This window comes from Macaca mulatta, chromosome 19 (genome assembly GCF_049350105.2).
Source record: "Macaca mulatta isolate MMU2019108-1 chromosome 19, T2T-MMU8v2.0, whole genome shotgun sequence".
Lineage (NCBI taxonomy): Eukaryota > Metazoa > Chordata > Mammalia > Primates > Cercopithecidae > Macaca > Macaca mulatta.
This window is the reverse complement of record NC_133424.1, coordinates 67,785,618-67,806,254: the sequence shown is the minus strand read 5'-3', so window position 1 is coordinate 67,806,254 and position 20,637 is coordinate 67,785,618. Positions and strand designations below refer to the sequence as shown.

General features: G+C 58.7%; 2 protein-coding genes across 6 annotated transcripts in view; both read left to right on the top strand.

Moving 5' to 3' along the window:
* The first annotated feature begins 40 nt into the window (after window positions 1-40).
* ISOC2 (isochorismatase domain containing 2) lies at window positions 41-10,476 on the top strand. 5 transcript variants are annotated; one of them, XM_077981990.1, is made up of 6 exons: window positions 41-301; window positions 6,504-6,800; window positions 7,605-7,814; window positions 8,120-8,190; window positions 8,349-8,466; window positions 10,071-10,476. In XM_077981990.1, exons 2-6 carry the CDS (start codon window positions 6,663-6,665, stop codon window positions 10,149-10,151), a joined length of 618 nt encoding a protein of 205 aa, XP_077838116.1. In that variant the 5' UTR covers window positions 41-301; window positions 6,504-6,662; the 3' UTR covers window positions 10,152-10,476. The 5 variants fall into 5 exon arrangements, with proteins under 5 accessions (XP_077838116.1, XP_077838115.1, XP_077838114.1 ...); XM_077981989.1 differs by having other exon boundaries at window positions 160-301; window positions 6,660-6,800; XM_077981988.1 differs by lacking the exon at window positions 41-301 and adding an exon at window positions 771-891 and having other exon boundaries at window positions 6,660-6,800.
* SHISA7 (shisa family member 7) overlaps window positions 10,431-20,637 on the top strand; it is a 27,760-nt gene continuing 17,553 nt past the window's right edge. The window contains exon 1 of the mRNA XM_077981888.1: window positions 10,431-10,800. Coding sequence (XP_077838014.1) covers window positions 10,528-10,800 — 273 coding nt within the window. The 5' untranslated portion in view covers window positions 10,431-10,527. The remainder of the gene's footprint in view (window positions 10,801-20,637) is intronic.

Here is a 20,637-nt window from a genome sequence, read left to right as displayed (position 1 = left end):
CCAACCACGAATTGGGAGGAGTTTGGACTTATTCCAAGTCAGTTAGGAAATTCCCTCTTTCTCTCAACCACCATTTCCAAGCACAGAGTCTAAATTATTCTAAACCCCACTCGAGGAGGCAGGTGCTGTACAGATGGGGAAACTGAGGCAGCGCATAGCACAAAGGACAGGGGGGCGTCAAACTCCTCACTTGATCACGCCCTCAGCCAGCCCCTTCCTAGAAAGTGCTTGGGTATCTTTGTAAGCCTCCGTTTCTTGACAGAGGGCCAGGATTCGAACCGCAGACATGCCTCTACTCTAGGTAAGACCCCTCTCTCTCTCTCCCCCGTCCTCGGCGACCTGTTCTGTGCAACGGGGTCGGCCGAGACGCCCTCTCTCCAGCCAGGATCTGAGCCTTCGGAGACCACTGCGCGACTCTACCCCGTCGGCCGCCACTCACGCCCTCTACGGCTCTCCATTGGCCGGACGCGCTGCTGCCCCGCCCCCACCGCGACTTTGCGAGCTAGTCATTTTCTCCAGACTGACAGCCTTGCCGGCGCCCCTCCCCTGGGGCGGGAGCAAAGCAGCAGCATATGCGGATTGGTTGAGAAGCAGGGGGCGGGGAGAGTTGGTGAGCGCTGATTGCGGGCAGAGGCAGTGGCACATGCGGATTGGCCGGAGGGAGGGGGCGAGGCAGCGCATGATGAGTGTCGATTGGACGGCTCGACCCAAGTGGGCGGAACGCGGACGGTGCAGGGGGTGGGCCACGTGTCCAGCCCCAACGAAACGGTAACCCGCCCCGAGAAGCCCGCAAGAGGCCTCAGCGGCGGCCGTCCGAGCGCCGAGAGGTGAGGGTTCCCCCGGCCTCACCTGCGGAGGGGCCGTTCCGGGCTCGAACCCGGCACCTTCCGGGTAAGTCCTCTCTCACTGCTGGCGCTATTTGGAGATCGACCTTCCCGCCTAACAGATGGGGAAACTGAGGCTCTGCCTGGTCGTCCCGGGCCAAGGTCACAGAACCAGAAGGAGGACGCCACGTGGCCCCGCCAGAATTGGCTGGCCAGAGACCCGAAGCGTCCTCGGGTCGCGCCTGCCGCCTCTGTAACAGCGCTGCAGGGTGGGCAGGTTTCATCCCCATTTCTCTGACGAGAAAACTGAGGCTAAGACAAAGAGAAACTTGCCCTGGGTCGCACAACCAGGAAGTCCAGGCTCCAAGGCCAGGTTTCCCAGACCGCGTCGGGAAATCCACAGCCCTACCCCGCCCCCGTTGCCGCCCACCTCCAGCCACGCCCCCTTTGGCCTTGGATACCCTCCGCTCAGGCTGAACCTCTCCTCGTTCCCCGGGACACGCCCAGCCCTCTCCAGCCCAGACCTCCCCTCCACATGTCTCTCGCTCACACACACATCCACTCTCACCCCAGTTTTTCATCTCCCAAAAACCAGTTCCCCTCCCCGGGATCTCCTATGAGTCTTCAGGTCATGCCCCTCGCTCGACCAGAAACGGGGGGCCTTTCTCACCGACTTTCCCCACCGACCCAGCTGTCCCTTCCTGTCTCTCCCCTGTCCCACTGGGCCCCAGCCCCGACCTCCTCCTCCCTGGCCCTTGCCTCCAGTTCAACCGCACAGCGGGGCCATGAAGCCATCTTTGTATTTTGCATTTTGAACACTTTTCCTGGAATAATACCACATACGCAGAAAATCATACAGTTTGCACATACACAGCTCAAATAAATATTTATAAAGGGAGCACCCTGATGTAAACAAGTACCCAAAGAAAAAAGTCAAACATGCGCCACATCCCAGGATCTCCTGCCGTCGTCGTTTCCATCGCAGTGGTCCAAGGGCAATCACTGTCCTGGCTTCTGACATCATAGATCATTTTTGCTGGGTTTTGGCTTCACTTAAACCCTTTATTGTGTATAGTATTGACTAGACAACCTGTTGCACATTGTCCAGAATTCAGAAGAAACAGAATAGGACCTAGTGAAAAGGCTCCTACACACTTCCCCAGTGCCTGGTTCACCCGTCTGAGTCTCCCGTTTCTTGCTCGTTTGCCAGAGATAGCAGATATAGATATATGCAACACAGACACACTTTCTCTCTCTTTTTTCTTTGGCACAAAAAGGAGCATTCCACACACACTGTTCTGCTTCTTTTTCACTTCTCTCAAACATGTTTTCGTATTGTTACTTAAAGAGCTTCCTCGTAATTTTTTCTGGCTGCGAGGAATAACAGAGTATAGTTACGGCATAACCATACTGGTTATTACATAACCAGTATACCCTAATTGTGGACATTGATACTTCTGCTCCTTTGCTCTGGGGAAGAGTCCTGTAATGAATAACCTGTGTCGTTTCACATGAATGTCTGTAGGATAAATGCTTAGGAGCAGCTTTTGAGGTCAGAGGGTTTGTGTATCCATCATTTTGAGAAGTACAGCTGCTCAGTTGTCCCTAGGAGTTGTTACAACCCACACTCCTGTCAGGCCAGAGGGGAGTTCTTGGGTGCTACAGATGCCTGTCCTAGGCTTTTGGACATGCTGGCCCCCAGATGTGCCCCTCCATGGCTCCCGACTGCCCTCCGCAGAGAGACTCCAGGGCCCTTGTGACCCACCTGTCAGCTCTCCAGCTCCTGGTTCCCTCAGAATCATCCCTTGGGGCCTGAGTGTCCCAGGTCCTGCCTCCTGCTCAGGGGAGGAAGGGTTAGCACGTGAGTGGGTATGAGAGGGTCACTTCAGGGGGAGGAAACCGCAAGGGCTGTTTGAGAGGAAGGAGTGGCTGGGCTGAGGCGGGAGGGTCTTCAGAGCAGTGCCGGGCCAGGGAAAGGGGCGTCTGCGTCTTAGTCCTGAGGACAGAGAGAATCCACGGGGGTCAGGGGACAGTTTGAGACAGGGGAGTAATAGTCAGCTTTGTGTTTTCGGAAAAGATCGTTTTTCTGTCTTCACTTCCTCTGGGAGAACACTGCAGGCCCTGCCAAGCTAGATCTGGCTCCCTCCAAATCCCAGCACTTATCACTGTTGTAATTATGGGATTAATTCACTGGTTTTGTTTCAGAGGGAGTTTCCATTCAATTTTATTTAATGAGATAAAATTTGCACAACATAAAATTCACTATTTTAACCATTTATTCGTTTTTAAACTTGAGATATGATGCACATAGAAAACATTTGCTATGGTGGATGGATTTTGTTCAAAGAATAATCGGCCAGGCGTGGTGGCTCACGCTTGTAATCCCAGCACGTTGCGAGGCTGAGGTGGAAAGATTGCTTAAACCCAGGAGTTGGAGACCAGCCTGGGCAACATAGCAAGACCCTGTCTCTGAAAATATAAAAATACAAAAATTAGCCAAGTGTGGTGGCATACACCTGTAGCTCTAGCTACTTGGGAGGCTGAGGTGGGATGATCACTTTAGCCCAGGAGGTTAAGGATGCAGTGTGCTATGACTGTGCCACTGTACTCCAACCTATATGACACTATGAGACCCTGTCTCAAAAAAAAAAATTGTACAGGGAGGCCAAGGCAGGAGGGTTGCTTGAGGCCAGGACGAGAGAAAGAAAGAAAGAAAGAAAGACAATGAGCAGCAGTGTCCTCACTACCCAGCTTTGAAAATAGCAGCTCCAGGCCAGGTGCGGTGGCTCACACCTGTAATCCCAGCACTTTGGGAGGCCGAGCCAGGTGGATCACGAGGTCAGGACTTCAAGACCAGCCTGGCCAAGGTGGTGAAACCCCATCTCTAGTAAAAATACAAAAATTAGGCCGGGCGCGGTGGCTCAAGCCTGTAATCCCAGCACTTTGGGAGGCCGAGGCGGGCGGATCACAAGGTCAGGAGATCGAGACCACAGTGAAACCCCGTCTCTACTAAAAATACAAAAAATTAGCCGGGCGCAGTGGCGGGCGCCTGTAGTCCTAGCTACTCAGGAGGCTGAGGCAGGAGAATGGCGTGAACCCAGGAGGCGGAGCTTGCAGTGAGCCGAGATCGCACCACTGCACTCCAGCCTGGGCTACAGCGTGAGACTCCGTCTCAAAAAAAAAAACAAAACAAAACAAAAAAAAAAAACAAAAATTAGCCAGGCATGGTGGCACAAGCCTGTAATCCCAGCTACTCGGGAGGCTGAGGCAGGAGAATCCTTGAACCCGGGAGGCAGAGGTTGCAGTGAGCCGAGATCGTGCCACAGCACTCCAGCCTGGGTGACAGAGCAAGACTCCATCTCAAAAAAAAAAAAAAAAGAAGAAAAAGAAAATAGCAGCTTCTCATTGAGTGCCCTGCCTCCCTCAGCTTCCCAGAATACCTTCTGTCTTGCTTCCAGTGAGCCTCCAGGGTCTCCCATTTCCCTGGTGAGTTAATGAATAAATGAGTTCAGTACAAACAAATTGTACACACAGACGGGGAGAGAGCTGCAGACAAAGCGCAGCCCAAACCCTCAGTTGTGCAGCAAACTCGGGGACCCAAAAACACTAGCCTCCCGGGGACACAGGCCAAGACATGCTGAGACAGGGCCCCTGTGGTGTAGACGCTCTGACAGTGTAGATGCTCTGACTGAGTGGAAGTCAGATGTGCCCTGCATGGCTGCAGGACCTAGGACAGGTGAACGGGCCCTCTGGGTCGAGGTTTCCTCCCCTGCAAAATAATCGCTGGCCAGGTGGCTTCACTAGCCTGTCCTTTTTTTCTTTTTCTTTTTCTTTTTTTATTGTGGTAAAATGCACTTAACATAAAACTTACCCTTTCAGCCATTTGAAAATGCACAGTGGAGCGGCATTCATAGAGTCATGCTGTTGTGCCGCCGTCACCACCAAGCCCCAGAGCATTTTCAGTATCCCAAACAGACCCCTACACCCCTCAGCGGTCACCCTGAATTCCTCGCGGCCACAGCCCCTGGCAGCCACCCATCTGCTTTTTTTTTTTTTTTTTTTTTTTTTTTTTGAGATGGAGTTTTGGTCTTATTGCCCAGGCTGGACTGGCAGTGGTGCCATCTCTGCTCACCGCAACCTCCACCTCCCGGGTTCAAGCAATTCTCCTGTCTCAGCCTCCTGAGTAGCTGGGACAACAGGCGTGCACCACCACGCCTGGCTGATTTTTTTTGTGTTTTTAGTAGATACGGGGTTTCACTATATTGGCCAGGCTGGTCTCAAACCCCTGACCGCAGATGATCCGCCCGCCTCAGCCTCCCAAAGTCCTGGGATTATAGGTGTGCGCCACCGAGCCCAGTCTCCTTTTTTTTTTTGAGACAGAGTCTCGCTCAGTCGCCCAGGCTGGAGTGCAGTGGTATAATCTCGGCTCACTGCAACCTCCGCCTCCTGGGTTTCAAGCGATTCTTCTGCCCCAGCCTCTCAAGTAGCTGGGTTACAGGCGCCCACCACTGCCTGGCTAATTTTTGTATTTTTAGTAGAGATGGGGTTTCACCATGTTAGCCAGGCTGGTCTCAAACTCCTGACCTCAGGTGATCCGCCCGCCTCAGCCTCCCAAAGTGGTGGGATTGCAGGCGTGAGCCGCTGTGCTCGGCCCCATCTGCTTTCTGTCTGCGGATTTGCCTGTTCTGGGCATTTCAGGTAAACAGGATCTCACACTCCATGGCTTTTGTGTTGAGGTCTGTCCATGCTATGGCTTGTTCAGGGGCCCCCTTCCTTCCTATGGCTGAAGAATATGGCCTCAGTTTCCTCTCGGAGCAAGGTGAGGATCAGGTGGGCCATTCAGGAGGCCCTGGGGAGTGGGCTGCCCCAACATAGGATGCCCAGCAGAGCCTCCATTTTGGGGCTGATGGTAACTGGGGCTGATGGTAACTGGGGCGGATGGTAACTGGGGCGGATGGTAACTGGGATCTGATAGCAACCAGGGCTGATGGTGACCGGGGCTGATGGTAACCTGGGCGGATGGTAACCGGGGCTGATGGTAACCAGGGCTGATGGTAACTGGGGCGGATGGTGACTGGGGCAGATGGTAACCGGGGCTAATGGTAACCAGGGCTGATGGTAACCCAGATCTATTGGTAACTGGGATCTGATAGTAACCAGGGCTGATGGTAACTGGGGCTGATGGTGACTGGGGCAGATGGTAACTGGGGCTAATGGTAACCAGGGCTGATGGTAACCCGGATCTATTGGTAACTGGGATCTGATAGTAACCAGGGCTGATGGTAACCGGGGCTGATGGTGACTGGGGCAGATGGTAACCGGGGCTAATGGTAACCAGGGCTGATGGTAACCCGGATCTGTTTGTAACCGGGATCTGATAGTAACCAGGGCTGATGGTACTGGGGCTGATGGTAACTGGGATCTGATAGTAACCGGGGCGGGTGGTAACCAGGGCAGATGATAACCAGGGTGGATGGTGACTGGGGCGGATGGTAACCAGGGCGAATGGTAACCGGGATCATGAAGCACTCCTTGATGTTATACATAGTCCTCAGCAAGGAGAACACGGGGGCCGGGAGGGAGACACCTGGAGCCACCTGTGGACGTGGCCCAGAAGGCTTCCCAAGGAAGTCACCTCCCTGCCGAATAGGACAGAAATAAGAAAGAAGCCCGTTCCAGGCTCAGGGAACAGCAGACGCAGAGACCTGGAGGTGGGAAGAAGGTTGGCAAGGTGCCCCGGGCCCTGCAAGGCTCTGTGTGCAAGGACCTGGACGCCAGCTGGAGACACTGAGAGGAGTCCTCGGGCCTGACCCAGCGCCCCTCTGCCACCCCCAGAAAATGGCGGCTGCCAGGCCCATCCTGGGCCGAGTCCTTCCAGGATCCTCTATCCTGTTCCTATGTGACATGCAGGAGAAGTTCCGCCACAACATCGCCTACTTCCCACAGATCGTCTCAGTGGCAGCCCGCATGCTCAGGGTATGACCTCAGCCCTCCACCCTCAGACCCAGGATCCAGGCTCAGCCCCCTACCCTCAGACCCAGGATCCAGGCTCAGCCTCCCACCCTCAGACTCAGGATCCAGGCTCAGCCCCCCACCCTCAGACCCAGGATCCAGGCTCAGCCCCCCACCCTCAGACCCAAGATCCAGGCTCAGCCCCCCACCCTCAGACCCAGGATCCAGGCTCAGCTCCCCACCCTCAGACCCAGGATCCAGGCTCAGCCCCCCACCCTCAGACCCAGGATCCAGGCTCAGCCCTCCACCCTCAGACCCAGGATCCAGGCTCAGCCCTCCACCCTCAGACCCAGGATCCAGGTTCAGCCCTCCACCCTCAGACCCAGGAGTCCAGGCCCAACTCTTCCTCCTTCAGACCCAGGAGTTCAGGCCCAACTCTTCCTCCCTCAGATGCAGGATCCAGGCTCAGACCTCCACCCTCAGACCCAGGATCCAGGCTCAGCCCTCCACCCTCAGACCCAGGAGTCCAGGCCCAACTCTTCCTCCTTCAGACGCAGGAGTCCAGGCCCACTTCCTCTTCCCTCAGACCCAGGAGTCCAGGCATAACCCCTCTTCCCTCAGACCCAGGAGTCCAGGCCCAGCTCCTCCTCCCTCAGACCCAGGAGTCCAGGCATAGCCCTTCCTCCCTCAGACCCAGGAGTCCAGGCCCAGCTCCTCCTCCCTCAGACCCAGGAGTCCAGGCATAGCCCTTCCTCCCTCAGACCCAGGAGTCCAGGCCCAGCTCCTCTTCCCTCAGACCCTGACCTTTCTTCCCCATCACTGGCACAGGTGGCCCGGCTGCTGGAGGTGCCAGTCTTGCTGACAGAACAGTACCCACAAGGCCTGGGCCCCACGGTGCCTGAGCTGGGGGCTGAGGGCCTTCAGCCGCTGACCAAGACCTGCTTCAGCATGGTGCCCGCCCTGCAGCAGGAGCTGGACAGCCGGCCCCAGCTGCGTTCTGTGCTGCTCTGTGGCATTGAGGCACAGGCCTGCATCTTGGTGAGATGCTGACTGACCCCAGGGGTCCCTCATTCTCACCTGGGACCCCCATCCTAAATAGAACCTCCTTCCCTGACTGGAAACCTCCACTTCCCTGTCGGACCCCCATCCTGACCTGGGCCCTCTCTTCTCACATACGGGCCCCATCCTATCTTGGATCCCCTTCTGACCTGGGGGCCCCCTGCTCTGATCCAAGCTTCCCTCCTCCCCATTCTGGGCCCCTAATTCTGACTCATCATCCCCAGTTCCTTACCCAGGACCCCTGTTCTTATCCGGGATTGGCCCTGACCTCTCTCTACCCACAGAACACAACCCTGGACCTTCTGGACCGGGGGCTGCAGGTCCACGTGGTGGTGGATGCCTGCTCCTCACGCAGGTGAGAGCGCCCTCCCTGGGTGGGTGCACTTGGGGGCCATGAGGGGTTCCCAGGAAGGGCCACAGGCGGCATTCCCATTCCCACCAGAGTGCCAGCGTGTCTGGGTGTCTAGGCCGTGGCATTCACACCAACCTTCCCTCCCTCCCTCCTATTCACAGCCAGGTGGACCGGCTGGTGGCGCTGGCCCGCATGAGACAGAGTGGTGCCTTCCTCTCCACCAGCGAAGGGCTCATTCTGCAGCTGGTGGGTGATGCCGCCCACCCGCAGTTCAAGGAGGTAATGCCCTCGCGGCCACCCCCACCTCCCCTGCATCTGACAAAGGTCTTGTCTTTGGGTTCTGGGAATACATCCCGTCACCAGCAGGCTGCCGCCTCCAGGGGGAGCCAGGTTCTTGGAAGGGAGGCTGCTGGTCACTGTCACCGCCATAAATCCATGAAAGGAGCCCGCAGATGGACCACAAGGACCACAGAGAGCGATGAAATGGGGGAGGCGATCCAGAGGGTCAGGGCACAGAGGAGGGGGTTTGTATTGGAGGGTCTGGGGGGCGTCCTGGAGCAGGTGACTTTAGAATGAACTGAAGGAGGAAAGGACCAGGCAGACACTGGGCAAGAACAGGTCAGCAGAGACCCTGTAGATAGAAGCCCCTTGACCTGTCCACACCCATCCCCAACTCTCCATCTCCTCCGCCTCTGCCCCTTCCAGCCCGGGTGCCCCTCCTCCAGTTTCTCAGACTCCACACCCACCCCCAGAGTGGCCACCCTGCTACCAGGGTCAGCCAGGTACTGGGCCCCCCTGCTTCAAGCCCTTGACCCTCAGGATGCTGGAGAGGCCCCAGACCTTGACATTCCCAGGCCCTCCCAGGTCTGCTCCTTGCCTTCCTTCTAGTTCAGCTCTGTGAGACATTCACTGAGCACCTACTCCATGCCAGCCAGTGTGGTGAGCCCTGGAGTCTGCATCAATCCATGTTCAATCACACATCGTGACCCCCAGCTGGGGCGGGAGTTGCAGAGGGATGAGTGAGAGTGGCAGGGGTGGCCCCGAATTCTGACCTGCAGGGGAAGGGAGCATCAGGCACTCAGTGTTCCCAGGGGAGGGGGACTGAGCTTTCTTTGTCCAAAGAGCTGTAGCAGGCCACGGTGAGCACTGGGCAGGAGGAGCCAGCACCCTGTCTTCACACAGGAGCCAGAGCCCAAAGGTTTGGGATTTCAGCCATGGGCAGCCATCAGGGTTTGGTGCAGGGGAGCTGCCCATATCAGATTGGCAGTTTACAAAGTTCTTTCTGGCACTGTGTGACCAATGGGTTAGGGAGTGTGGCATAGAGGGGAGGAGGGAGACCTGTCAGTAAGGAGGTTAATTTGGGCACCCAGGCAAGCAGTGATGAGGCAGTGGGGATGCAGGCTTTTTTTTTTTTTTCCTTTATTATTATTATTTTTATTTTCTGGAGATAAACTTGCTGGGACTTGCTGATGGATGAAATGCGGTTGGTTGCTCATGTCTATCTAAGAGGCAGTTGGATAGATGAGTCTGGAGTTCAGGGGCAAAGTCCAGGCTGGATTTGGGAGTTGAGGGCCCAGAAGAGGGATGGGAGAGATGAGGTTACTTAAGAAGAGGAAGGTGTAGATAAGAAGCCCTGGCACAGAGCTGTCCACCCTTAGTGGTCCAAGCCAGCAAAGCAGACCAAGATGGCGGGCACTTAGGAGCTCAACCAGTCATGTGTAATGAAAGGGAGGCCCCAGAAAAAGTCTTGAGGGAGTGTTGTCTTGGGCAGCTGCTGGCCGTAAGATCTCAGAGATGAAGACGGAGAGGTGTCCCTCAGATTTGTCATCCATGGAGATCAGGACCCTAGACTCTTCCTGTCCCATCTCCCTCTGCCCCTACAGATCCAGAAGCTCATCAAGGAGCCCGCCCCAGACAGCGGACTGCTGGGCCTCTTCCAAGGTCAGAACCCCCTCCTGCACTGAACTCCAACCCTGCCTTGAGCGAAGACCACCTTCCTGTCGCCCGGACCTCCGTGGAAGCGCGTTCCCCCCATCCCTGGATCCCAAGAGTGGTGCGATCCACCAGGAGTGCCGCCCCCTTGGGGGGGGGAGGTAGGGTGCTGCCCTTCCATTGGACAGCTGCTCCCGGAAATGCAAATAAGACTCCTGAAAGCTGGGTGGGAATTGGCTGAGCCGAGGTGGAGGCGGGGCTCGGCCCCGGGCCACTTCACGGGGCGGGAAGGGGAGGGGAAGAAGAGTCTCAAACTGTGGGACACGGACTCGCAGAATAAACATACATGTGGCTGTGGACCAAACCATTCTTGGGTTGGGGGGGATCCCGGGGGCGACTGGGGGCTGCATGAGGGAGAAAGCGGGGTCCCCAACAGGTGGGGAGGGGGAGGTGCCTCTTCTCGGCTCAAAGCCGGCGCGAGGCAAAGGCGAGGGCTGGCGGCTGACACATCTGCACGGACGCGGCGCATCTGCCCGGAGGAGAACTGCGGCCGGGGTCGCCCCCAGCCGGCGCGCGCACGCCCAGCCCAGCTGCCGGCAGACACGCGCTCCGCCGCTGCCTCCGGCCGCCCCCCACGCCGCCGCCCCCGGCTCCCCAAGGGTCCCGCATCCGGAAAGCGAGGTGAGCGAGACCGCACCCCGGTGCGGGGGGGAAACTGAGGCACGGGGACCTGGAGACGGGGAGGAAGGAAGAGACATCCATGTGGATGGGTGGATGGATGGACGGACGGAAGGAAGGGCTGAAAGCTTCAGCCTTGTAGTCCCGGCTCCCCCAGACGCAGGAGTTCCGGGACCCACATGGGGGCTCCCAGAATTCTGCAGATTTGGGAGTTGGAACTCTGCAGACCCCCAGGGAGAGCTCCCCCGTTCCAGATTTGCAGCCCTTGCCTCTTCCCCAACCTTAGGGACCTGAGAGGCCACCCCTGAGTCCTCAGGGACACCGGCGTCAGAGCTGTCAGCCAGCCCGCCCCGCGTTAGGCAATCCGAGCCCCCACCGCCGACCCTGGGAGCCCAGACCCCTCCCAGAAGGTCCGGTCCCCCGGCGCCCAGCGTCGGAGCGCCCAGCACCCCTCTCCCCAGGGATCTAGGAGGAGCCCCTGGGACCGGGCGGCGGCGCCCCCGGCCCCCGCCTTCCGGATCCAGGTGTCCCCCCTCCTCACCCCCCGAGCCCGAAGCCTCGCGTCTCGGAGGCCCCGCGCGCGTCGCCATGGCAACGAGAGTCTATTTTGCGCTGGGAACACACAGCTCCCGCCGCAGCGCCCCCCCACCCCACCAACCCGGGCCTGAATGGGAGTGGGGGACCCGGGAGGGGGCTCGGGGGTCCGGGTCGCGGGTGAGTGGAGGCACAGACACTCGGACAGAGATCCGACGACAGCAAACCTGGGACAGGGACAGAGACAGAGACGTGGAGCCAGGGAGGAGAGACGAGCGGAATGTGGAGACAGAGGGGAGACGGAGATCGGGCGGGGGAAGGAGGGAAATGGAGGCGCGCAGGGAACTGAGGCTAGGAGCTGGGGAGAGCCCGGGACAGAGGCGCCGGGACGGAGAGAGACGCCGAGATGCGCGGAGACCCGCAGCGAGAGACGAGGGCTGAGACCCCCCTAGAGACAGAGACGCGCGGGGGAGGCGGGGGTCCGCGCGGAGGCGTGGACGGGGCGCCCTGGGACGCGGAGATGCAGAGACCCAGAGACAGGCACGCAGACCCGGCGGCGCAGGGATCTGGGCGGGGGCGCAGGCACCGGCCGCCGCCTGGGCTGCGGGTCGGGGGAGGGTCCTCTTCCTTAGCTTGGTCCCTGCCTTCCCCGCGGCCAGCGAGGCACGGCGCCCCCGCGCAGCCCCCCCAGGGTCTCCCCGCCCCGCCGCCCCCGGCGCCCGGAACTGGGGTCCCCGCGCCCTCCAGCAGGAGCCCGCCCCTTCTCTCTGGGCTTTCCCCACCCGCCCGGGCCCGCCTCCTCTTGAACGCACATCTCTACCCCAAACCCACCTGTCAGCCCCACAGGAGCCCCACCGTTCGCACTCGGACCCCACGCCCGCCTGGCCCAGCCCCGGCCTCTCTCTCCACACCCACTGAGCCCCTCAGCCCCCCACCCACCCCCTGCGGACCTCACTCCAGCCCAGCTCCCGAGACCCCAGAGGAGCCGACTCTCGGGCGTCTGTCCCCTCTGTAGGTCATGTCGTCCTCTCTCTGGCGCTCTCATCTCAGGGTCAATGACCCCCACTTCTCTAGGACTCTGCATCCCCTCTGAGCATTTGTCTCCCGCCCCCCGTCCGTCTCTTTTGCCTCTTTCTGGGTCCCTGTCCCCTCTCTCTCTGAGTCTCTGTCCCCCTCTCTCTCTGGGTCTCTGTCCCCCTGTCTCTGGGTCTCTGTCCCCTCTCTCTGGGTCTCTGTCCCCCTCTCTCTGGGTCTCTGTCCCCCCTCTCTCTCTGGGTCTCTGTCTCTCTCTCTCTGGGTCTCTGTCCCCCTCTCTCTCTGGGTCTCTGTCCCCCTCTCTCTCTCTGGGTCTCTGTCCCCCTCTCTCTCTGGGTCTCTGTCCCCCTGTCTCTGGGTCTCTGTCCCCCCTCCTCTCTCTGAGTCTCTGTCCCCCTCTCTCTCTGGGTCTCTGTCCCCCTCTCTCTCTGGGTCTCTGTCCCCCTCTCTCTCTGGGTCTCTGTCCCCCTCTCTCTCTGGGTCTCTGTCCCCCTCTCTCTCTGGGTCTCTGTCTCTCTCTCTCTGGGTCTCTGTCCCCCTCTCTCTCTGGGTCTCTGTCCCCCTCTCTCTCTCTGGGTCTCTGTCCCCCTCTCTCTCTGGGTCTCTGTCCCCCTGTCTCTGGGTCTCTGTCCCCCCTCCTCTCTCTGAGTCTCTGTCCCCCTCTCTCTCTGGGTCTCTGTCCCCCTCTCTCTCTGGGTCTCTGTCCCCCCTCTCTCTCTGGGTCTCTGTCCCCCTCTCTCTCTGGGTCTCTGTCCCCCTCTCTCTCTGGGTCTCTGTCCCCCTGTCTCTGGGTCTCTGTCCCCCCTCTCTCTCTGGGTCTCTGTCCCCCCTCCTCTCTCTGAGTCTCTGTCCCCCCTCTCTCTCTGGGTCTCTGTCCCCCCCCTCTCTCTGGGTCTCTGTCCCCCCTCTCTCTCTGGGTCTCTGTCCCCCCTCCTCTCTCTGGGTCTCTGTCCCCCCTCTCTCTCTGGGTCTCTGTCCCCCCCCTCTCTCTGGGTCTCTGTCCCCCCTCTCTCTCTGGGTCTCTGTCCCCCCTCCTCTCTCTGAGTCTCTGTCCCCCTCTCTCTCTGGGTCTCTGTCCCCCTCTCTCTCTGGGTCTCTGTCCCCCCCCTCTCTCTGGGTCTCTGTCCCCCCTCTCTCTCTGGGTCTCTGTCCCCCCTCCTCTCTCTGGGTCTCTGTCCCCCCTCTCTCTCTGGGTCTCTGTCCCCCCCCTCTCTCTGGGTCTCTGTCCCCCTCTCTCTCTGGGTCTCTGTCCCCTCTCTCTCTCTGGGTCTCTGTCCCCCCTCTCTCTCTGGGTCTCTGTCCCCCCTCCTCTCTCTGGGTCTCTGTCCCCCCTCTCTCTCTGGGTCTCTGTCCTCCCCCTCTCTCTGGGTCTCTGTCCCCCCTCTCTCTCTGGGTCTCTGTCCCCCTCTCTCTCTGGGTCTCTGTCCCCCTCTCTCTCTGGGTCTCTGTCCCCCTGTCTCTGGGTCTCTGTCCCCCCTCTCTCTCTGGGTCTCTGTCCCCCCTCCTCTCTCTGAGTCTCTGTCCCCCTCTCTCTCTGGGTCTCTGTCCCCCTGTCTCTGGGTCTCTGTCCCCCCTCTCTCTCTGGGTCTCTGTCCCCCCTCTCTCTCTGGGTCTCTGTCTCTCTCTCTCTGGGTCTCTGTCCCTCTCTCTCTCTGGGTCTCTGTCCCCCTCTCTCTCTGGGTCTCTGTCCCCCTCTCTCTCTGGGTCTCTGTCCCCCCTCTCTCTCTGGGTCTCTGTCTCTCTCTCTCTGGGTCTCTGTCCCCCTCTCTCTCTGGGTCTCTGTCCCCCTCTCTCTCTGGGTCTCTGTCCCCCCTCTCTCTCTGGGTCTCTGTCCCCCTCTCTCTCTGGGTCTCTGTCCCCTCTCTCTCTGGGTCTCTGTCCCCCTCTCTCTGGGTCTCTGTCCCCCTCTCTCTCTGGGTCTCTGTCCCCCTCTCTCTCTGGGTCTCTGTCCCCCCTCTCTCTCTGGGTCTCTGTCCCCCTGTCTCTGGGTCTCTGTCCCCTCTCTCTGGGTCTCTGTCCCCTCTCTCTCTCTGGGTCTCTGTCCCCCTGTCTCTGGGTCTCTGTCCCCTCTCTCTGGGTCTCTGTCCCCCTCTCTCTGGGTCTCTGTCCCCCCTCTCTCTCTGGGTCTCTGTCTCTCTCTCTCTGGGTCTCTGTCCCCCTCTCTCTCTGGGTCTCTGTCCCCCTCTCTCTCTGGGTCTCTGTCCCCCCTCTCTCTCTGGGTCTCTGTCTCTCTCTCTCTGGGTCTCTGTCCCCCTCTCTCTCTGGGTCTCTGTCCCCCTGTCTCTGGGTCTCTGTCCCCCCTCCTCTCTCTGAGTCTCTGTCCCCCTCTCTCTCTGGGTCTCTGTCCCCCTCTCTCTCTGGGTCTCTGTCCCCCTCTCTCTCTGGGTCTCTGTCCCCCTCTCTCTCTGGGTCTCTGTCCCCCTGTCTCTGGGTCTCTGTCCCCCCCCTCTCTCTGGGTCTCTGTCCCCCCTCTCTCTCTGGGTCTCTGTCCCCCTCTCTCTCTGGGTCTCTGTCCCCCCCCTCTCTCTGGGTCTCTGTCCCCCCTCTCTCTCTGGGTCTCTGTCCCCCTCTCTCTGGGTCTCTGTCCCCCTCTCTCTGGGTCTCTGTCCCCCTCTCTCTCTGGGTCTCTGTCCCCCTCTCTCTCTGGGTCTCTGACCCCCCCTCTCTCTGGGTCTCTGTCCCCCCTCTCTCTCTGGGTCTCTGTCCCCCTCTCTCTGGGTCTCTGTCCCCCTCTCTCTGGGTCTCTGTCCCCCTCTCTCTCTGGGTCTCTGTCCCCCTCTCTCTCTGGGTCTCTGTCCCCCCCTCTCTCTGGGTCTCTGTCCCCCCTCTCTCTCTGGGTCTCTGTCCCCCCTCTCTCTCTGGGTCTCTGTCCCCCTCTCTCTCTGGGTCTCTGTCCCCCCCCTCTCTCTGGGTCTCTGTCTCCCCTCTCTCTCTGGGTCTCTGTCCCCCTCTCTCTCTGGGTCTCTGTCCCCCCCTCTCTCTGGGTCTCTGTCCCCCTCTCTCTCTGGGTCTCTGTCCCCCTCTCTCTCTGGGTCTCTGTCCCCCTCTCTCTCTGGGTCTCTGTCCCCCCCCTCTCTCTGGGTCTCTGTCTCCCCTCTCTCTCTGGGTCTCTGTCCCCCTCTCTCTCTGGGTCTCTGTCCCCCCCCTCTCTCTGGGTCTCTGTCCCCCTCTCTCTCTGGGTCTCTGTCCCCCTCTCTCTGGGTCTCTGTCCCCCTCTCTCTCTGGGTCTCTGTCCCCCCTCCTCTCTCTGGGTCTCTGTCCCCCCCTCTCTCTCTGGGTCTCTGTCCCCCCCTCTCTCTCTGGGTCTCTGTCCCCCTGTCTCTGGGTCTCTGTCCCCCCTTCTCTCTCTGGGTCTCTGTCCCCCCCTCCTCTCTCTGGGTCTCTGTCCCCCTCTCTCTCTGGGTCTCTGTCCCCCTGTCTCTGGGTCTCTGTCCCCCCTCCTCTCTCTGAGTCTCTGTCCCCCTCTCTCTCTGAGTCTCTGTCCCCCTCCTCTCTCTGAGTCTCTGTCCCCCTCTCTCTCTGGGTCTCTGTCCCTCTCTCTCTGGGTCTCTGTCCCTCTCTCTCTCTGGGTCTCTGTCCCTCTCTCTCTGGGTCTCTGTCCCCCTCTCTCTCTGGGTCTCTGTCCCCCTCTCTCTCTGGGTCTCTGTCCCTCTCTCTCTGGGTCTCTGTCCCTCTCTCTCTGGGTCTCTGTCCCCCTCTCTCTCTGGGTCTCTGTCCCCCTCTCTCTCTGGGTCTCTGTCCTCTCTCTGGGTCTCTGTCCCTCTCTCTCTGGGTCTCTGTCCCCCTCTCTCTCTGGGTCTCTGTCCCCCTCTCTCTCTCTGGGTCTCTGTCCCCCTCTCTCTCTGGGTCTCTGTCCCCCTCTCTCTCTGGGTCTCTGTCCCTCTCTCTCTGGGTCTCTGTCCCTCTCTCTCTCTGGGTCTCTGTCCTCTCTCTGGGTCTCTGTCCCTCTCTCTCTGGGTCTCTGTCCCCTCCTCTCTCTGGGTCTCTGTCTCTCTCTCTCTGGGTCTCTGTCCCTCTCTCTCTGGGTCTCTCTCCCCCTCTCTCTCTGGGTCTCTGTCCCCCTCTCTCTCTGGGTCTCTGTCCCTCTCTCTCTGGGTCTCTCTCCCCCTCTCTCTCTGGGTCTCTGTCCCCTCCTCTCTCTGGGTCTCTGTCCCTCTCTCTCTGGGTCTCTGTCCCCCTCTCTCTCTGGGTCTCTGTCCCTCTCTCTCTGGGTCTCTGTCCCCCCTCCTCTCTCTGGGTCTCTGTCCCCCTCCTCTCTCTGGGTCTCTGTCCCTCTCTCTCTGAGTCTCTGTCCCCCTCTCTCTCTCTGGGTCTCTGTCCCCTCTCTCTCTGGGTCTCTGTCCCTCTCTCTCTGGGTCTCTGTCCCCCATCTCTCTGTGTCTCTGTCCCCCTCTCTCTGGGTCTCTGTCCCCCTCTCTCTGGGCCTCTGTCCCCCTCCCTCTGGGTCTCTGTCCCCCCTTCTCTCTCAAACACACACAATCTGCCCTGCCTCTGGCTCTCTGTCCCCTCTCCCGGGACCTCTGCTCCCCCTTTAGTGTCTCTGTCCCTTTCTCCGAGCTTCTGGACGCCCTGGCCCCCAGCCCCCGGGCAAGAGGGTTGGGAGGGGACGCAGCAGGTGGAGCGTGCAGCACAGAGCTGAGCAGGGGGCTGGTGGGGGTGGGGGAGGAGCTCCCAGAAGCCCAGGGACCCTGCCCCAGGCTGGCTCTCTGACCTGTGTCCCCACATCTGTGTCTGTCAGGTCCTGAGCTGGGGTGCAGGGGGGCATGGAAGGTGCAGACGTGAAGCCTGGGGTCCCGGGCCCCTTCCCCCTCAGCTGTGGAGGAGGAGAGCGCCACTGTGTGCGTGAGAGCCGCGGTGGGGGCGGGTGTGGGGCGGAGGTGTCACATGGCTCCTTCCAGACTCTCCATTGCTGGTGAGGGTGTGTTTGCACACGTGTGTGCACCCCTGAGGTTGCGTGGCTGTGAGCTGTGATGTGTGTGGTCGTGGACCCACGTGGAGCCAGGTGGGGCAGGTCCCTGGCCCTGTCCCAGAGCTGTAAGTGGTCCGTCCCAGTGTGGAGGGGTCGAAATGTGCAGAAGCCCATGTGTGTGTTGTGTGTCCACGTGGGGAGGTGTGTATGTGTGTCTGTGTGCTGGGAGGAGGCCACGGCTGTGCCACCAGGTCCTTTCGCGTTGTATCTGGGACTGTCTGGGCGCCCTGTGTCAGCGTGCGCGGCAGTGTGTCTCCGCACAGCTTGGTGTGAGGTCGGGGAAGAATTCATCCCGTGTCTGGATAGGGCCGCTGTGTCTGCAGGCTCACGTCCTCTCTCCACCTGCCTATAGGTGCTGCCCGGACCAGGAGGGGTAGAGAAGTTGTGTGTGGTGTGTGTGTGTGATGTGTGGTTTGCGTGTGGTGTGTGTACGGTGTGTGTGTGGTGTCTGTGTGGTGTGTGGTGTGTGTGTGTGGTGTGTGTGTGGTATATGGTGTTTGTGTGTGGTGTGTGTGGTGTGCGTGTGGTGTGTGGTGTGTGGTGTGTGTGGTGTATGTGTGTGGTGTGTGTGTGTGATGTGTGGTTTGTGTGTGGTGTGTGTACGGTGTGCGTGTGGTGTGTGGTTTGTGCAGTGTGTATGATGTGTGGAGTGTATGGTGTGTGGAGTGTGTGGTGTGTGTGTATGTGTGGTCTGTGTGGTGTGTGTGGTGTGGTGTGTGGTGTGTGTGTGGTATGTGTGGTATGTGTAGTATGTGTAGTGTGTGGTGTGTGTGTGGTATGTGTAGTATGTGTAGTGTGTGGTGTGTGTGTGGTATGTGTGGTGTGTGTGGTATGTGTGGTGTGTGGTGTGTGCAGTGTGTGCAGTGTCTGGGGTGTGTGTGTGGTGTGTGAGTGTGGTATGTGTGGTGTGTGGTGTGTGCAGTATGTGTGGGGTATGTGGTGTGTGTGGTGTGTGGTGTGTACAGTGTGTGGTGTGTGTGGTGTGTGGTTTATGGGGTGTGTGGGGGGTATGTACGTCTATGGTGTGTGTGTGATGTGTGTGTTGTGTGGTGCGTGTGTGTTGCGTGTGGTGTATGTGTGTGGTGTGTGGTGTGTATGGTGTATGTGTGTGGTGCGTGTGTGGTGTGTGTGGTGTATGTGTGTGGTGTGTGGTGTGTGTGGTGTATGTGTGTGGTGTGTGTGTGGTGTGTGTGGTGTATGTGTGTGGTGTGTGTGTGGTGTGTGGTGTGTGGGAGGTGTGTGCGTCTATGGTGTGTGTTGTGTTGTGTGTGTGTGTGTGTGGTGCCTGTGTGGCATATGTGTGTGCTGTGTGGTGTCTGTGTTGTGTGTGTTTTGTGTGTGTGTGTGTGGTGTGTGTGTGCTGTGTGTGTGTATATGTCGTGTGTGTGTGGTGTGTATGTGTGTGGTGTGTGTGTGGTGTGTGTGTGTATATGTCGTGTGTGTGTGGTGTATGTGTGTATATGTCGTGTGTGTGTGGTGTGTGTGTATGTGGTGTGTGTGTGTGTGGTGTGTGTGTATGTGGTGTGTGTGTGTGTGGTGTGGTGTGTGTGGTGTGTGTGTGTGGTGTGTGTGTATATGTGGTCTGTGTGGTGTGTGTGGTGTGTGTGTGTGGTGTGTGTGTGTATATGTCGTGTGTGTGTGGGGTGTGTGTGTGGTGTGTGTGTGGTGTGTGTGTGTATATGTCGTGTGTGTGTGGTGTGTGTGTATATGTGGTCTGTGTGGTGTGTGTGGAGTGTGGTGTGTATGGCGTGTGTGTATGTGTGGTCTGTGTGTGGTGTGTCTGCATGTATCACTGAGTTTGAGGGGAGGTGTGCCACTGCTCCTGATCTCCCTCCCTGTTCCCCTGCTGGAGTTGTCAATGGCCTGGAGCTGTGTCTCTCTGGGTGTGTGCATCACGTGCATGCAGTTGGAGGAGCCAGTGGGATCCTCCAACTTCCAGAGGGAGAAATAGTGTCCACGGAGCCCAGCGGAGGCTTGGCACAGAATGGGGAGTGAACAGAACTGCCAGCCCATACAGCAGCCTCTGTGCAGATGAGACAAAGGCACTCCCCACCTTGCCTAATCAGCTCTCCCAGGTCTATGGTTTGGCAGGCAGATGGCACCCTCGTGTGAGTTTGAAAGGGGCACTCCTTACCCCAAATGGATGCAGCCCCACTAGCACACGCCCTGGGGAGGAGAGCCCAGCAGGATTTCAGCCTCTCAGCCAGACCCCTTTGTGCAGTACACGACCTGCCCAACCCTACATGGCAGCCCTCAATGAATGAAGGAATCCACAATGCTGCATGCATGTGCCACTTCCGGAAGGGATGTGTCTCTGTGTGGGGGACAAAGGCATCCATGCTGTACAGGTCACAGTGCTCAGAGACCTGAGTTCAAAGCCCAGCCCCACTCTTTGGGCACCTTAGGGCTCAGGCAAACGATGGGACCTCTTGGAACCTCAGAGTCCTCATCTGAAATGAGTGTGTCAATACACATATATGTGGCCCGCAGAGATGACAGCTAGGAAAGTTGCAAAGCCAGTGAGGAAATGGGAGCATGTCTGGGGCTGCTGTTGCTACTAGGACAGGGAGACTGGCTGAAATGGCATGCCAGGGACACCCTGAAGGAAGGGAGAAAGGAGGCAGGTCAGACCAGGATCTGGTCTTCCCAGAGGAAGGAAACAGCAGGTGCACAGGCAGGAAGGTGGAGTGTCCTGAGCATGAACTTGGAAGGTATGAAGGGAAAAGAAAAGGATGAGAAGAGGAGCTCCTGGCAGAGTTGGGGTTTTATTCCAGGTGTGACGACAGGGAACCAGAGTGTGGACAGGGGAGTGGTTGATGCCATTTGAACTGTTTCCTTTTCTTTTTTTTTTTTTTTTTTTTTGAAATGGAGTCTCACTTTGTCACCCAGGCTGGAGTGCAGTGGTGCGATCTCAGCTCACTGCAACCTCAGCCTCCCGAGTTCAAGCAATTCTCCTGCCTCAGCTTCCCGAGTAGCTGGAATTACAGGCACCAGGCTCATTTTTGTATTTTTAGTAGTGACAGGGTTTCACCATGTTTGCCGGGCTGGTCTTGAACTCCTGACCTCGAGTGATCCGCCTGTCTTGGTCTCCCAAAGTACTGGGATTACAGGCGTGAGCCACCATGCCAGTCCCTATTACCTTTTTAATTGTGGGAAATACACCATTTAACCATTCTCCAAGTGTCTGATTCGGTGGCATTAGCATATCTGTGAGGGTGTGCAGCCATGGCCATTATCTAGTTCCAGATATCTACTTATCTGGATTATCTACTTCCTCACCACACGAGGAAGACTGGCACCCA

Coding starts and splice junctions, on each gene's coding strand:
- ISOC2 (XM_077981987.1), top strand. CDS start 6,663: ATGGCGGCTGCCAGGCCCATCCTGGGCCGAGTCCTTCCAGGATCCTCT. Junction 6,801..7,604: donor TGGCAGCCCGCATGCTCAGG/GTATGACCTCAG, acceptor TCACTGGCACAG/GTGGCCCGGCTGCTGGAGGT. Junction 7,815..8,071: donor AGGCACAGGCCTGCATCTTG/GTGAGATGCTGA, acceptor TTCCTTACCCAG/GACCCCTGTTCTTATCCGGG.